Source organism: Pieris napi, chromosome 5, assembly GCF_905475465.1.
Source record: "Pieris napi chromosome 5, ilPieNapi1.2, whole genome shotgun sequence".
Classification (NCBI taxonomy): Eukaryota; Metazoa; Arthropoda; class Insecta; order Lepidoptera; family Pieridae; genus Pieris; species Pieris napi.
In genome coordinates, this window is record NC_062238.1 from 12,525,311 (window position 1) to 12,543,267 (window position 17,957).

At 33.6% G+C, this 17,957-nt stretch overlaps 2 protein-coding genes across 2 annotated transcripts; both read right to left on the reverse strand.

Annotated features, from left to right (window-relative positions):
- Nucleotides 1-5,581: 5,581 nt before the first annotated feature.
- LOC125049877 (luciferin sulfotransferase-like) lies at nucleotides 5,582-14,610 on the reverse strand. Its single transcript, XM_047649384.1, has 8 exons — nucleotides 14,495-14,610; nucleotides 13,965-14,099; nucleotides 13,040-13,139; nucleotides 12,018-12,192; nucleotides 11,676-11,796; nucleotides 11,029-11,123; nucleotides 7,246-7,429; nucleotides 5,582-5,789 (listed from the first exon to the last, which is right to left on the reverse strand). The coding sequence occupies exons 1-8, from the start codon at nucleotides 14,550-14,552 to the stop codon at nucleotides 5,683-5,685; spliced, it is 975 nt and encodes a 324-aa protein (XP_047505340.1). The 5' UTR covers nucleotides 14,553-14,610; the 3' UTR covers nucleotides 5,582-5,682.
- A 2,051-nt stretch (nucleotides 14,611-16,661) lies between these two features.
- LOC125049898 (B-cell CLL/lymphoma 7 protein family member A) lies at nucleotides 16,662-17,930 on the reverse strand. The gene is made up of 3 exons (XM_047649412.1): nucleotides 17,686-17,930; nucleotides 17,418-17,602; nucleotides 16,662-17,080 (listed from the first exon to the last, which is right to left on the reverse strand). The coding sequence occupies exons 1-3, from the start codon at nucleotides 17,772-17,774 to the stop codon at nucleotides 16,956-16,958; spliced, it is 399 nt and encodes a 132-aa protein (XP_047505368.1). The 5' UTR covers nucleotides 17,775-17,930; the 3' UTR covers nucleotides 16,662-16,955.
- Between the last annotated feature and the right edge of the window lie 27 nt (nucleotides 17,931-17,957).

Below are 17,957 nucleotides of genomic sequence, written 5' to 3' on the forward strand. Positions count from 1 at the left end.
ATTTTCTATATATATTTGATAATAATGGAAATAATATGCAGCCCCGCCGCTCTCCTTTTTCGGGCTTATTATAAATGGATTGGAAATCACATTGTTGATACAACATATGTTCCGGTTAGGTACACATCCGATATAAAGATAATTAGGTGTTCTGGAACTCCCATTTCTGATGTTCTAATTATTTATAAGAAATTATGAAACTTTTAATCATAGGGATAACGTTTAATCACAGAGAAGAAGAATGAAGGCGGAAAAATACTACCAAAACGCGACGCTACACCACGCCATCCGACGCATGTCAGTACTTATCAATATTTAATATTAGTCCAGTCAAATTATGGCTAAAAACGGGTTAAATAAACATGAGCGAACACAGTTTGGGGATTTTGAGGATCGATAGGGGGATGTATTCTGAGCATAAATTCCAATTTGAGGGGTTGTACTGAGGTCAGCTCAAGGTCATTTCGATGGAAACGCGTTTAACTCGATATCTCGAGAATGGTTAGTGTAAGGCGAAAAATTATAGAGACCTTTTCTTTTCCCAACAAAATTTACTAACTTTTTTATCTGAAACTTTTTTTTATAACATTAATATTTTTCAAGTTATTACTTTTTTTTCTATTTTTCGTGGTTTTCTCCCCAACCATTCAATTTTATTAAATTTTACCGATCATCGAAGTGTAGATCTTTTAATTGTGAACAATTTTGTTCTCAAACTTTTTTCTGTAATGCCAATACCTTCGTAGTTATATATTACTTTACCGAGCGAAATCCGCGCCATTGTCGCAACGGGTATCCACAGATAAGTTTTTAGGCAACGAGAGCAATAAGACTAGATTCATCTCACTACTGAAAACGGTTCTCATTAAATCAGACATAGAGGTGGAGCAAGCCGTAGAGGATGCGGATGGTCTAATTATCAGTATGGCTAAGAGAATTTCGCAGGAGTATAGTGCTGTGGTTGTTATTGGTGAGGATGTGGATTTGCTGGTTTTGCTGACTGCAACAGCCGGCGCGTGCAACAACATTTACATGAGAAAACCTGGCCGAGGCAAATCGACGGACGCTACACATAGCTCATACTGCCTCAAACCGATATATGGGCCGAATGCCGCAAAAACCTTTTATTTTTGCACGCGATTAGTGGTTGCGACACAACGTCGGCACCATTCAACCTAGGCAAGATGAAAACAATGACCGCATAAAAAATATATTTAAAAAAATGAATATAAAAAATGGCAGGCAGTGGGAGGGTTAAATTAGAATCCCTTCCTCCTACCTCTGATGCGGCATTTTTCCACTCTTTGAGGTGTTTCTACCAAGTTCAATACTGGCTGGAAAATTATCTGATACCCGAGGAATAGGGCTGGCGTCGCACCCCCCGTGGATTGCAGGCGATAGCGATGTCATTGAAACCAGCTCCGGATAATTTACTGAGATCGATTGCGCGCAAATGCAAAACCAAATGCGGCAAAGCGTGCGGATGCAGAAAGGCCGGCCTCTTTTGGCACAATGTGTGAAACAGTTTTAATTGTTAATTTCCTCCTTACCCAAATTTACCCAAATTAAATACCTAATTTTAAATAGTTTAATCGATTGACCTTTTTATATTGCGACAGTGGCGCGGATTTCGCTCGGTAAAGTAATCTATAACTCCGAAGGTATTGGCATTACGGAAAAAAGTTTGGAACAAAATTGTTCACAATTAAAAGATCTATACTTCGATGATCGGTAAAATTTAATAAAATTGAATGGTTGGGGAGAAAACAACGAAAAATGTAAAAAAAAGTAAAATTTTTGCCTTGCGGGAGTAATAACTTGAAAAATATTAATGTTATAAAAAAAAGTTTCAGATAAAAAAGTTAGTAAATTTTGTTGGGAAAAGAAAAGGTCTCTATAATTTTTCGCCTAACACTAACCATTCTCGAGATATCGAGTTAAACGCGTTTCCATCGAAATGACCTTGAGCTGACCTCAGTACAACCCCTCAAATTGGAATTTATGCTCAGAATACATCCCCCTATCGATCCTCAAAATCCCCAAACTGTGTTCGCTCATGTTTATTTATTTCGTAATTTGACTGGAGTATATGGTCAGATGCACATAGACAACACGCCATGTGATCACACGCGGTAACATCCAATCGATTTGGATCGGCGTGTTGTGGTTGTTGTGATGATGACGCCATGCGTCAGTCTTTCGAGTTTTTGACACGAATGTCAATTTATATACTTAGATATTTTTGGATTTACTTGGCGAAATGAACGACGAACAATAAATTGAGTTGGTGAAACAATATTCTGTTTTTTCTGAATACTCCAATAAATATAACTGGTAACAAAATTATTCCAAACATAAATAAGATTCTAAAAGTTATGACATCAGAAAGAGAAAATACAGAAGTAGAAGTAGAAGCTGAACACCTTATACTATTTTCAGTCAAATGAATTCTGAATTTGCAAGCGTGTCGTGGTGTCGCGTGTTGGTAATGTGCACGATGGACATCGGGTGTAGACACGACACGTCGCGTCGCGTTTTAGTAGTATGTTTCCACCTTAATTACTCAACTAATATAATAAAACACCTTTTTTTAATAAATAGTGTTTGTTATGCTACACGTGCGCTGACTCCTTCCATTTTTGACAATAGTTCACTTAAGATATGATTAAGAATATAATTAATTACCTATTTCAGTACCTACACTGTTTCGCTTTATTAAGTAGATTAAGTATTAACATTAGGAAAGAGCGTTCATCCCTAACTTAAAAGGGATGTACTATATATAGATTTAAGACTATTTACTTAATAAAGAAATTTTTGATTTTGATTGAAGATAATTCAATATCTTTCCAAGTCTGATGAAGAGTTAATAAAGGACATTTTCGTAGTTATGTAACTGACAGCATAGCGAAAGAACAGAATCCAACAAATAAACGAACTTATCAAATCATATGCTATGCGTGGTCGATCGAATCCGTCATTTAAAATGATTGGAATGTGTATTCCGCAATATTTCTCGTGATATTGGTTCATATCCCGCAACGTTATTCACCGATTTAATTTTAAATGTAGGTCTTTGAGTGAATAGTAGGTGTTTCATATTTTATTGTAGAAGCTAGATCTCATATTTGACGTCGTGTGCGTGTGTGGGGTCGGGCTGCTGACATAGAATCCATTTTTATTTTGCAAAAGAGAGCTGTCAGTGCCATTTATAATCTACGTCGTCGCGAATCTCTTAAATTTTAAAAATATTTATATTATGACATTACCTTGCCAATACATTTATGAAAATATTATGTATGTAAGAAAGAATATACATATTTTTAGTAAAATAAATGATAGACATAATTTTAGTACTAGAAATAAAGATAAAATAGCTCAACCATCTTTCAGATTAGCCAAAGTTCAAACATCATTTATGGGGTACTGTGTTAAATGTTACAATAATCATTAAACCTTATTTAAAATATCTTATCTACAGTAAAATAGGTACTTATCAATGAGCTCTAGTAGCCATCTGGGCTGAATCATTTTCACAAGGCTACATTATTCATCATGGTAGGAAATATGGTAGATCAGAGAACCTAAGTACATAAAAATTTAAATAAATTATATAATAATTAGTAAGGACGTTGAAGAGACAAAACCATCTGACATTATCGCCAAAGAAAAATAACGCAAGTGGAAATGGACAGGACATGTAAATCGTAATTCTCAAGAAAGTTGAAATTAAAGATTTAGGTTAAATTAACTACCGGTCACTAAAGAAGACCAGCACGTGACAGAAGTAACTAAATGATAAATGATTTATTTTCTGTAAGTAGGTTTGTACAAACACTTTTACACGTCAAGCATATATTTTTTTAAACTAGATGAGTTCGACGTTTCCTATCTGACTACTCTGAGAAGAAACGCCGAAACAAACTCAGAGGTCACAGTCTCTTTTAAAGTCCAGACATAATCTTGGTCAGATCATGTGAAGACCCACACAGATTGAGTGGACCTGTCAAGTCAGTGCACGCATTTGTCAGTAATCGTGCAGCTCAACTGGACATTGTTATAGGACTTTGCAACGAGAGACACTGGTCTACGCGACATTTTATATCAACGAACTTAACTTAATATTATTAACTTAATATAAACGATGATAAAAGCTTTTTATAAGTTTGACGAATACTTAAATGATCCTTGGGATTGATTGAGTGACTCAATACTTGGCGATTAAAAAGAGTGGCGGAAAGTTTCTTGCCAGTTCTTCTTACCCGCTAGTGACTTGCGAACTAATTATAAATTTACAATAAATTAACTTCTTTTTGACGTTCTACTTATTTACCTATATAAATAATTATGAGTTTGAGTTTGATCTAATCTTGATTACTATTTAAGGTTACCTAAACGTATACCCCGCATTATTATATTACAAAAAAAAACAATTTATAAACTCTTAAAAATGAATATTTTGAACACCTCTTAAACATTCAAACCGGGTCTAATCTAAATTTAAATTAAACTGTTTTTATATTTTAATACTTTACCTTATAGATTTGTTATCGATTTTTTTTTTTTCAAAATAAGAATTGAATGTTTATTTTATAAATGAAATACTTTAGTCTTAAAATTTGATCAAACAGTTATATCTGTTATCAGATTCTCTTAACAACACTTGTCAAATCTGCATTTTAAGAACTGCTTAACTTTTTATTTTAGAGAAAAAAAGACACCAAATCTGACAGAAGTAGCTATATCATTTGACAGATAGATAAAACTTTATTACACAATAAAAAAGGATGTATACTGTATAGTTAAAAAAGCAAAATACACGAATAATTATCGTACAGTATTTTATTTAGATTAATTCCTTTTAAAATTAAAAATAACACTTTAACTTAAATTATAACGAGCAGCGGCATCAAGGCACCGGTCTTACTTTTAATCACAAACTACTCAACCAGAAATCATATACACCCAACTCGGTCCAACGTCTCATCACCACAATGCTTCACTAAATACTCAATCAGACCTGTGACGTAACTATACCATCTGGGGCCCGTGGCAAATTCTTTTGATGGGACCCTATCATTAAAATTCAGTTTTATTTTAATATCTAAACTTCGAGATTTTCAGCTTACTCAATTACACGTTGTATATGTTGCGAGAGGGAATGGTCTGTAGTCCCCACGTTAGCCCAATGCGTATTGTAGACTTCACATTCATCCAGAGAACATAATATCTCCTGGGAAGGGGCCCCCTTGGGTCGAGGGCCCGTGGCATTTTGCCAGCCCTGCCACCCTATTGTTACGCCACTGATTAGAACTATCCTGCGTTCCCTGAACGCGCTGACCAAAGTCAAGATGGCGCCTCGACCCCACTCGAGCCACTCTGATTGGTCGTTACAATATCCGTATATAATGATTGTAAATTATGAAACAATTAAATAACAAATCGAAATCGAATTAAAAGTAATAGAAGGCATCTCAATTAGTAAACAAAGTAACAATACTAATCACCGGTCAATTGACTCCATCAGAACATTTCCTGATAATCCGTGCATTCCCCAATATGTATATAAAAACACAAATAATACATTACTACATGGATTTATTGACGTAACATATCGTGCTTTTAGTAGGTACATTTTAATTAAAATGCAATATTAATTTTAATATAATATTTTGCCCATCGTTAAACCGAGAAGGGTAAGTCAGTGCCGGCTAGGTTATCGGCCATCCATCGATTGGCTTTTCCTTTCAATTCCTCGCTGAAACATTCTTCCCAACCTCGGACTTTACCTAAACAGAAAACAGACATCATTAATCAAAATAAATTGATTTTATATATAAAAATATCAACAAAATATCTCGGCGTTTACAGCCCAAACGCAGACTTGGTATTGAAGAGAAAAGTAAAATACTGGCCCCTTTTCATATAAAAATTTGTCGCTCACGTTATTTACGTTATCTAAAACTTTGTCAACTACAGGAGGTTAGAGTGAGGGAAATTCAATACGTCGTCAGTGTTAAAAAACTGTTTAGGCCTCAGACATCTGTATCTGTTTTGTGGTATTTTTTTAGGCAAGTAGGTGATCAACTTTCTGTACCTAACACGCGCTGTCGACTTTTCGTAAGGCATGAAGGTTTCCTTCACGATATTTTTCATGCGAGTGTTTAATGCACATTGACAGAAAGTCCATTGGTGCAGAACCGTTGTTCCAACTTACGACCTCAGCCCTGCGATTCTATAACTCACTTTTCAAATCTGAAATCAGTCGTGAAGCAGTCATTTTATGATTTGGCATTCTAATAAACAATAAACTACAAGCTCCCACCTTTTCAGAATGCCAAATCATAAAATGGCTGCTTCACGACTGATTTGAGAGCGACCGCCGATGCGAAAACCGCTGTGTGAGTTCGAAAAGTGAGTTACAGAATCGCAAGGCTCAGCGACGTGGTCATCAAGGAAACATCTGGAGCGGACAATCTCCACTTATTACAGTATACAGTTTTGAGGACGATGCGTCTTTCACTTGATCGCCCCATCTGGTTGGTGAACGTCACGTGATCTTTTGCCTTCTGTGTTACCAACCACGATATGTTTGTCAACGCGTGTTAACACATCACCCTTAAAACTAAATTAGTCAAACATTGTTTTAACTTAAACTGAGTTGGTACTCAGTAACTTAAAGCTGACTGACTGTGGCATTCTAATATTAGGCCAAAACTGCAATTCGTAGTTTAGTTTAATACGTGACTACTGCTATTTAAATAAAATTCCTTTAACGGATATAAACGCGAAATTTGATATTAGGAATTCTTTTGGGCACTCTGTGTCTCTCATAATAGCTCTGCAGTAAATAATCGGAATATCATCTGTATTCTTCCACAAACGAATACCAGTTGTTTATGCTACTACTACAGTACAGTACAGTTTCCGCATTTAAACTGGCTAAGTCCTGGTTAACTAAGCCAGCCTTGCTCCTTCCAGAAGCTCAGAAGTTTCCTGGAAACTTCGCAGGCTTCACAGAGCGACCTCACGTCTCTAAGGATTTCTGCTTGGGAAGCCACAGCCACGCATTCCAAGACTACGTGGGTCATTGTACACTAAAACAGCTTCTGCACAAGGGACTGTCTTTCAAACCAAGTACAAAGAGATGTTTGTTTAGAAGACAGTGGCCCGTAATTAACTGTCGTATATATTCATTAAGAATATTTAATTTGTGTACCATAAATTGTTAAATTAAGTTAATACCTTTTCTCACGAACGAAAATTTTTCTCTAGTAATTCCAGCAGCACTAAACGTGGTATCCCGATTGACAGCTGTATTTGTCTTGAACTTTTCAAAACTAAGATGCTCGCATAGGCGTCGTATCTGTTCTTCGGTATACTGCTTTCCAAAGAACGTAGACATCCGACGAACGATTGAAGGCAGGTCCTGGTATGTAAAACTTTATAGAATATTAAAGGCTAACTGTGGTAAGTGGATAAAAATAGTACAGAAGAACAGAGTGTCTTCCCTTTAATAGATACTGTAAGTAGTGTTATTGAACACTTCCTTAGAGAATGAGGTTAGCTTTTAATAGTCTTAAGTTAGGCTAGATCAATGTCAAATTTTGTCTTTGTGCAGAGACAATTTATTTTAAAAAACTATTTTGATTAAATGTATCTAATGTCAGTTCCAGTTCAACCAGTTTCGAAGCTAAATTTTAGACAGTAAAACGTAGAACGAAACATTGTAACCTCGCACAAAATTAACAATGCGGTCCAAATTGGATTATTAAATATTAAATACATATAATTATGACTGTATGTGGTCACACGATTTTGAATATAACATTAAGGTATTTTGTTTGGTTTGGATTGTCTAATTACTGTTTTGATAATACGTATAATAACTTTCAGTAATGTTTGCGTGTAAAAAGGAAATAAAACTTACGGTTGATCCTTTATTTTTTTCAAAATTAAGTAAAAAGTTTAATTCATTATGAAGTTTTATATTAATAAATTTTCATATCAAATGTTTAGGGATTAATCAGAAAGAAAATGGGATAAATATTATTCCAATAAAAATTCTTATTCAGTTTAATGATAAATTAAAAATGTTAGTTGATGGGTTAAAAATAGAAAATAAATTATTTATAAATTAAGTAATTTTTCAAGGGTTGTTTAATTATAGATTTTAAATAAAAATTACAATTTTTATATTTAAAAAATTGTAATTTTAATAAATAATATTCTATCTGACACTGCTAATCTAAATATCTATATATATAAAAGAAAGTCGTGTTTGTTACAACACTTATAACTCGAGAACGGCTGGACCGATTGCCATGGTTTTTGATTTGTTGGATTTGTTTCCGTCCCGAATAGCAGAATAAGCAATAAAATATCGGATAAGTTATCGAATAACAATAAATAAATTAATTAATTTAACGAATGCAAAAACCATATGGTGCCATCTGTTGACAAAAATACGCATCATTTTACGTCGAATTCGTGTCAGTTCAAGAAATTCCGATCTTGAGGTGAATGAGGAGATGCATAACCATGCTTTGATCCTGATCAAAAGATGTTGGATATCAGAAAATGCTTAACATGCAGTATCGCCATATTGACGCTAGAGAGAAGATGCCTAATGTGTAAAACTGCCATTCTTCTTTCGCAATGGCAAGCAATAAAACATTTCTGTATTTGCAAAAAAGTTGTATTAATGTAATACTTAACATTAATGAAATCCTAAAATAAGTTAAATTAAAGTAACAACGATACAATATAAGGTTGTAGGGCGGAACGAAGTTGGCCAGGTCAGCTAGTATTATATACAACAAAGTCGTGTTAGTTACACCACTTATAACTCAAGATCGCCTGGACCGATGTTAGTTATCTCTTTTTTTGGTGGATTCTTCTACACTCCGAATAGCAGAATAAGTAATAAAATATCGGATAAGTTATCGAATAACAATAAATAAATTGATTAATTTTACGAATGCAAACACCATGTGGCGCCATCTGTTGGCAAAATTACGCATCATTTTACATCGAATTCGTGTCAGTTCAAGAATGAGGATATGCATATAGGTCGGTTATCGAAAGCTGGCGGGTTCACAGTACTAACACTAATGCAATTTCACATACAGTATGTTTCAAAATATGATTTTTTTGCCATACTATACATTTTAGTCCACTCTGGTTTTAGTAAGGTTGGGTGGGTTGTAAATAAATAAAAATGTGTCAAATACATATAAATATTAGGTGCATACGAGGGTGGATCCAAAAGTTCTAAGCCAGACAAAGAACGTGAAAGAGTAGTTCGTGTAAATAATTTTTCATTTCTCGACATAAGCTCCATCTAGCTCAACACACTTCACTTTTACTTCACTAACTATTCTTTCAATACTCCTCTTAGAAACCCCAGTCGCATCTGATGTCAAATTAAATATAACATTTTTTCATTAAACTGTTTTTATTAAGATGCTTAAAATAATTAAAAACATTGTGCACCATTTCACGAGATTTCCCTGGTAATGTTTGAAAAAAGATCAACATGTATAAAATAATAATAATATAAAACAGTAAAGATCAACATAAACAGTAGCAAAAGAAAAACAATAACTGTCTCTTTTATACTCCTAAGCTTGACCGAGCGCGAGAGAGACGGACAGTCTTTTCGTGATGTATTTGTGATTGTATTTCAGTTTGACATCACGTCTCGCGCTTATTCACAGACACTACACAAGCACAAAGTGTAAATGTGTTGAAGCCGCCAGCTTTAGATAACATACCTATAACCATGCTTTGAATCTTGATCGAAGACATGTGCTATCTCATCTCATCAAAAAATATTGTATGTCAGAAAGTGCTTTAACATGCAGTGAAATGAAATGAAATGAAATGAAATAGTTTATTCTTGCAAGTAGGACTATATAAATCACTTTTACAATGTCTTCCTAAACTAGATGAAGTCGACATTTCCTAACTGACTGCCCTGAGAAGAAATGTCGAAACAAACTCGGGGGTCTTAGTCTCTTTTATAGTCCAGATAATACAATAATAAATTAATAAATTGGTGTAAACAAATGCAGAGTATTTACTGGACTGGTCTTTGGAAGAAAGAACCAGATCGATCTGAGCAAGCCTGTGCCAGCAGACGGCTAGCATGCCCCGAATAGCTCATGCAGCTCAACCATTTTTGAGGGAGCTGCACAACCCGGTATACAACAATACCGCCAGTGGCACCATAAAAATATGTGGGGCAACAACTCACTCAGATCGCCAGCCCAAAATAACTATAGACTAAAATGTATCAAATTATAAATCAAGCAAAAGAGTTTATGATATACCCGCATAATGTTTACACTTACAATGGATACAAAATGTATTTTTAAGGTGTACCTTAAATCAAGGAAAAAATAATGAAATTGAAAAATATAATCGAAATACATATAAACATTATTCACTTGGCATGTCAAAGTGTAAAATATTGTATGCAAAAGCACAAAACATGTCAGTATTGTAGAAAAAGAAAAAATGAATATGCACTAAGCACAAAACATGTCAGTAATATAGAGAAAAAAAAAATGTAAAAAAATGAATATGCACTAAGCACAAACATGTCAATAGAATAAAATAAAATGCATATGCAAAAGCACAAGACATGTCAGATTGTAAATATGTACAACATGCAAAAAAAAAAAAAGAAGTGAAAGACAGCTTAAAAAAACCACAAGCGATAGCTGTATAAGCAAGTATCGCATTATTGGCGCTAGAGAGGAGGCCTTATGAGTAAAACTGCCATTCTTCTTTCGCAATGGCAAGCAATAAAACATTTCTGTATTTGCAAAAAAGTTGTAATAATGTGATTTGACGGAACGAAGATAGCCGGGTCAGCTATTAATTTATAATTTGTTACAAAAACATGTAGTAGTTGCTTGTTTTATTTTTTGTATTAGAAATATTTTTTATTGCATGAGTATTGAGTTACCTACTATAAGAATTAAAATAAGGTAATAAATTCATCTACCATCTGTAACTCACCTTTGACATTTCTTCATAAGTCATGAAAAATAAATTAGGATGATCTTTTAGAGCCCAACCTTCCTTGATGTGTTCAAATAATGGTGCACGGATAACTAAAATTGCAATAAATTATTTAATTAGTACTCACGATAGAAGGCTGCAAAATGGTCAAGAGCCCTTCATACATTGATATGTTCCCTTCTTTACGGTCCCTAAATCAAATTACCGAAAATACCTCGAAATTTGTCAAAATAACAAATTTTAATGAGTTATATTTTTCCGAATGTAACTTAAAGTAGTTTAGTAATAAACTGCTTAAATTCCAAATACTTATTTATTCATTTTATGCATGTTGTTCCCACGAGAATGTAAGTGCGTCCTCCTATTTCACCATGCCTCTGATGTAATAACTTGGTGTAACGGTTGTAGCTTCTTACAATCATTGTGTAAATCAAAAATCTTGGCAACTAAAAAGAGTGACGGAGAGTTTATTGCCAGTTCTTCTTTTCCGTCCTACGCCCTTGATTTGAGAACTGGCAGTAAATGTAAAATTAGAAGTATTTAATATTTATTTCTTTTTTGACGTTCATAAGTGTACATTGTGTTACCTATACTATATGAATAAACGATTTTGACTTTTGACTTTTTGAATTCAAAGCACTTACTATTTCCTTCGCAGAATGCATCCCAGTACTTTTCAAATGGTATATCTTTCAGTAGGTAAATTTTCAGAATATTATATAATGACACAACCACATCTCTCGGATCTCTTGCAACATATACAACCTGTATCGTGTATAAATAATCTTATAAATTGCTACGGCTTACTAACAATACAGAAATTAAAAGTATGAACACGAAATATACACATTTTAAGATCAGATAAATTTAAAGTCTTAAAATAAAATAAAATAAATCATTTAGTTAATGTCACAACAAAATTATACTCAAGTACACAGAAACGATCGTGCCATGTTTATTTTAGTTTGTAGTAGGTACATACGTACTTTTGTAGTATCAAGAAGACCTGGGGGCATCAGAGAAAGTGGTAAATGGCTTTTTATGAACCTCGGCGAAGGAGCATTCGGTAACCAATTGAGTGGGGACTCAAACCTTTTTAAGACCTCTTGTGGTAATGACGTGTTTTCCCCCAACGAGATAATGTTACCGTATAACTGTAAACTGTAAAAATATACATCATTTTTGGCATAATAATTATTAGTTAGGTAATGTATTAGTTGTTATGTTATAAGCATTTTAAACCTGGAAAGATTAAATAAAAAAAGGGATTAGAAAATAATTGCGAAGATAAGAGATAACTAAAAATTTGGAGAGACCTCATTACGTCATTAAATCGTAAATAACATAAACTCAATGTAATCGTAGTAGTACAGGCTATTTATCATCTATAATTTATCAGAATAATGATGGAGATATAAAGATATATTATCCCGCCTTTGTGCAAATAATTAGCGCCTGCCAAATCTCAACAAAGACTGAAGCAAACATTTAATACGGCGTTCAAGTATCGAATGTGTTTAGGGATTAATAACAAAAAGTTGAATTCATTTGAGATATAAAAAAAATAACTCTTTTTGTATTTGTTAAAGTAACCTATTTTATATATTTGTATAAGGTTGTGTTTATAATCTGATACCACTAATGTAAAAACCCTTGTACGAAATATTGTTAGCTACGTTATATATGATTTCGTTTCGTATAGATCTTTTTTTTCTTGCAATCTACAACTCTCCTACTGCCATTATCCGAAATATTAAGAAACTTCAGATCGCAACTGGAAGATTTCTACAGTAATATAGTGAAATACGTCACTCAACTGCACATACTGCAATAAGAGCGTAGCAGAGGCAAGACGACGGGCCCCCACTCGCCTATACCCATAGTAAATATATTTGTAGAAAATATGTATATAAAATACCACCACAAAAGTCGGGGATACTGGGATTTTTATAAAAAAAAACTCCTACTGCCCACAACATTATTATAGTTTAATTTACTAATCACTTACTCTATAGTTGGAATTCTTTCAGAGAGTACCGTCGCTTTGGCTCTATCATAGTCTAAGTTGTTATTCAAGAGCCAGATCATCTCCTGCGACCAAGTCGTACCTTGAAAAAACAACAAAATGCTACGTGATAAATCAAAGAAAGACAGTTATTTAATTGTATGTAACTTAAATGTTAAAATGAGGCAAAATGCCAAAACGATAGTAATTCAAATTTTGATTATATATTGTCGACTATAACATAGACGGCAACCGTCTAAGGTTCGTAACATTAGCGTGATTGATCAGTTCAAAAGGGCATTAAAGATACACATCAGAATGGGCCCATTAGACTAAAATTGGGCTAGCTGATGGCGACGTGTATCTCGTTCGTATATACTTAATATTAAATTTCTCATGTAAATAAAAAATAATTTTTGTAATGAGAAATAAAGTTCTTTAAACATTTCAAGAACTTGTGAAAACATGTCAGTGGAACTTCAGAACTGTTTTACAATAATTGACAATTGGCTGAATTTAGCACTCTCTAAAAAAGTGCTGATTATATAATTATAACGTCATCTAACTAAACCCTTGCTGTGTCCTTGCTGTATCGCGCTGGTGTCACCTGGAATGGGAACAAGGTTCGAAAGTCAATATTGAACTCGTCATGTGTATTGCTATTGCAACGGTACACAGTAAGCCTACAGCTCAGATAACAGACAGCATTTTTCAGGAAGAATTGTTGTGAAAAGTTCAATAATCCTAAGTAAAACATACTCCATTAAAATCAATTTGTTAGATTGTGCCATTTCTCCCAATTGTTGAATCAATGATTTTAAACTGTTTTGACACACTTGGCCCAACTCTCCTCTACTGGCCACGTTCTTTGGTCTAAGAATTAAAGTACCGAGTAAAGTTAATTTTCTTTGAGGCTTAGCAAAGTTACCAGATCGAGGCAATCCCACAATGAAGATATCATCAGACCGAAGCTTGAAGTTGTAATACTGCGGTCCCAATTCCTTATATCCGCTTGGAAATAAATACCGTTTCGGCCCCACATGAACCAGTTTCTTGTCATATACTGAAATGTTATTATTTATTTTACTACGATAGAACTTATTAATAGAAATAGTAACCAAACGCTATTGTTTAAAACGCTTATATTTTTAAATACCTATCGGCCTGTCCCAGCTGGATATTTATTTTACTAAATGAAAAAAAAGTGAAAGAATTACTGAGATCCAATATATTTGAGTTTATTCGTTATAAACATACAAAAATAATTTGTCCTAAAAATAGTATCCATAACTCTTGCACTTTTGCACAAAATTTAATGCATTTCGTTTTTTTTGCATTAAGTAGAAGGTTATTCATACTAAACTAATGGACAATCGAAGAGAGCGTTGATAAACAACATTAAAATCGTACAGATATACTCACTATACAAGAATTAATGCAAAAATAATTACAACTCACTTTTATTAGGTTCTTGAATATCCTCGATGGCGAAGGGGAATGTATTAGTCGCCTCCATACTGTATACTAAAGTAATGCACTCGCTTGAAATAAAAAATAAACGTACTTATATTTAATTCGCAGTCTTATCTTAACTTTAACTAAGTCGTTGTAAATGTGGATAAGTCGAGTTAAATTTAGCAGATTAGTTTAATTATATTGCAGAAATATACTTTTCACCATTGACGTTTGATAGTTACAAGTGTGAATGAAATAAATTTTGATTTTATTTGTAACTTTGTCCGCATAATTTCGTCTCTTCATTAGTAGTTCATTTATAATACATGTAAATTATTAAAGTAAATATAAGGAAGCATGGAGCAGTGATCTATTTTATCATCTGAGTAGATGTAAACTGCACATGGGCGTGGATGGGGGTGTTTCCCCAGTTGCCCAAAGGCTAATCACGGTGAAACGTTTTTATTAAAAGTATTACCAATTTGCCTGGAAGAGATAATTTTATCAGTGTCATACTTGACTGAAACATTATGGAAATCCTAAAAGGAACAAAAAAGCATACTGTAAATTTTCATGAGAAAATCAAATTTTCCTAATTAATATGACTGAGAAAATTCGTAATTTATTAATATTATTCGAATAAACAATCAATTTACAACAACAATAAAAAAACCACGAACTATTTTACGAAAATATTAATCAACATACGTACAGACAGAAAAATAATGGGTTATATCTTTAAATTTGTGCAAATATTGTTTTTAGGTCATATTTAAAAAAGATACATTTTGATTATTTTTATCATCGCATTTGCATTCTTGTAGCCTGAAATGAAATTAATTTATAAAAAATAAAATAAATAGAATTTAATTTATACTGCACTTATTTTATCAAATATTAGTTCCGGTAAATTTTCTCTTCGCGTAGATTACGCAAGAATTTTCAAAATTCTTCGGTTCCCATTTGACGAGTAAAAACTCAAAACCTGTAGACACAGCTCACTTCTGTATGTTTTAACTTATGATTTTTTTAAACAGGTACTTCGGTTATAAACCTATTCGTTCTTGGGAACATGGTTTTCCTGAATCGAGACGTGCCGTGTAAGACGTAGGTGACATATTTGAGGGTTACCATTGACCGAAAACTCTCCATGCCGCACCAGGTCTCCAGGGTAGTAGGGAGAGCCAAATGGCCTGAAGACATGCTTTACTACTCCTCTCCGCATCAAGCTCACGTCAAGCAGTGCAACCACCAGAGACTGTGCGCCGTACAAAATCCACGACGCTACGTGAGGAACGCCACCATAGCGCATCGACGTGTTCACTCACTGGGCCTCCCTCTTGCCAACCGGGGTCTCACCTGGCGGGAATTCACCGTGAGCCGCGAGTCTGCCCGCTACCACCGACCACGACACCAGGGCCAAGTCGAGAATACTCGTTGGCCGCCCACCACCGGGCGTAACACGCAGGACACAACACGAAATCACAGGCTATAATAGCCCGCTCATACAGGGCGGTTAGGGGGCCGATACATCACCCGAAAGGAGTTCAGCTCCGAACATGGTAATAAAATGTATAAGCTCTCTATGCGAGGGATGTAGCAGAGGCCACAGGAACAAATCAAAAACAAAAAAAAAAATACAAATATTGTTTCTATATACAATTTTGTTTTATTAAATTAAACATTACACACATACATTTTCATAGCATTTTTACAGAAATGTCAGTTAAAATTTAATAAATGAAAATTAATTCACTGAATTATTTTTGAGTTTTAAATTTTTACTCTATCAATGAAATAAAATATATTTTATTACACCTACTATTTATAACCTTAGGTTGGAAACATGTTTTAAAAAAGTATCATGAAACATAAAAATGTACCATTTGTCTCAGTGAAGGATCTAAAAGAAGTGTCTAAATAACCAATAGATTTAAACAGTGGTGAAAATTTAAATTTAACCATGTCTTTAATGAATTTGTAAAAGTACATAATATAAAATTTCATAACACTACTAATATTTTCAATTTGATTTCATACACACTATAATAAGTTATAATTCTCAAAAGATAATACGACATACAAAGCACATTTTATATTTGTTCCAACCTAGAATTTGTACTCAAGTATTAAAATTAAATAAAAGAACAGGAATCTGCACCAATATAGATTCATGTGTAATTATTTTAAAATACTTCATCAACCCTTACTTATATTCTTTAAATATTTATTTGACAAACAACATAGATTTCCTGCCACAACACTAGATTTCACACAACCTAAAGCTTATGTCTTGTCATCAGCTTATTAATAATTATTGCATTATTAGGAACCAATGTTCCAAATTACATCATTATAAGCTAAAGCTGAGAATTTATGTGACCTTATAAATAAAATTATGGACTAATTGTGGCCTAACTTAAAACATAAAATTCACTTCACTCAAATTTACTCACTACACTTTTTACTGTCTACTATGTTTTGCAGGTGTTGTTGTACCACTACTTTGAGAGTTTGAATCTTCAGAAAAGTTCATATGCGAGGAAGTAAATTCTGTAGGCCCTTGTGAATCACTTACTGTTGAAAAACCTGAAAACCAATTTGCACAATATGTAATTTGTTTTATTTGATGATACAAAATTTATACAGAACTGCCAACTAACTGCCTGTGATAATAAATGAAAGTGCCCATTATTGAATGCTAATATAATATATATATATTGGCATAATTAATTATAATTATAAATATAATTATAGGTGGGCATAATTAATTAATTGTGCAGGTGCACCAGCATGGTTTTGATAGATTATTGTAACATTCTAGTATTATTTTTAAGAAAATTTTGAGATGAACTATGCTTTAATACTTTTAAATATTCTGTATGAAACAAACTTTATACATTTATCCAAATACTACATGACTTACATGTATTAGAATCTTCTGCCATTCCAAAGTTAGAGTTCGAAGAATCGTGCATCTTTTTCGGTGTCAACGTGTTTTCCTTGTTCTCTTGTCTGGCGGCGTGCTTTTTCTTCTGCTCACTGGTAGATATTGGTACCCATTTGTATATTTTCATAGTAGTTTCCCCAATTGTCACCCATTTCTTTTCCCTAATAAAAAAGTTTAAAGTTAAAATTAAATAATAAAGCGGGCAAAACATTACGTATTATGTGCACAAGTGTAAATTACTTACCAATGGCGAACCTTTTCGACAGCCTGCATTACTCTTTTGATATCATCCTTTACACGGTTCCGGGTATCAGCACGAGCTGATCGAGACATTTTATGAACCAAAAAGTTTAAAAAAAGTTACTAACTTGTATACACCTATTTCAGAATTTTCATGTAAAACAGTAAATACAAAAGATAAACACTTTAACACGCCAATGTTGGCCGCAACCATCACACATCCACCATTAAATTAAATTGACAATTGACAAGTCATGAATAATATCCTAAATCTAA

Coding starts and splice junctions, on each gene's coding strand:
- LOC125049898 (XM_047649412.1), bottom strand. CDS start 17,774: ATGTCTCGATCAGCTCGTGCTGATACCCGGAACCGTGTAAAGGATGAT. Junction 17,603..17,685: donor GTCGAAAAGGTTCGCCATTG/GTAAGTAATTTA, acceptor CTTTTTTATTAG/GGAAAAGAAATGGGTGACAA. Junction 17,081..17,417: donor GGCAGAAGATTCTAATACAT/GTAAGTCATGTA, acceptor ATTGGTTTTCAG/GTTTTTCAACAGTAAGTGAT.
- LOC125049877 (XM_047649384.1), bottom strand. CDS start 14,552: ATGGAGGCGACTAATACATTCCCCTTCGCCATCGAGGATATTCAAGAA. Junction 13,140..13,964: donor TGTGGGATTGCCTCGATCTG/GTAACTTTGCTA, acceptor TGTTTTTTCAAG/GTACGACTTGGTCGCAGGAG. Junction 11,797..12,017: donor GTCTTCTTGATACTACAAAA/GTACGTATGTAC, acceptor TACACGATACAG/GTTGTATATGTTGCAAGAGA.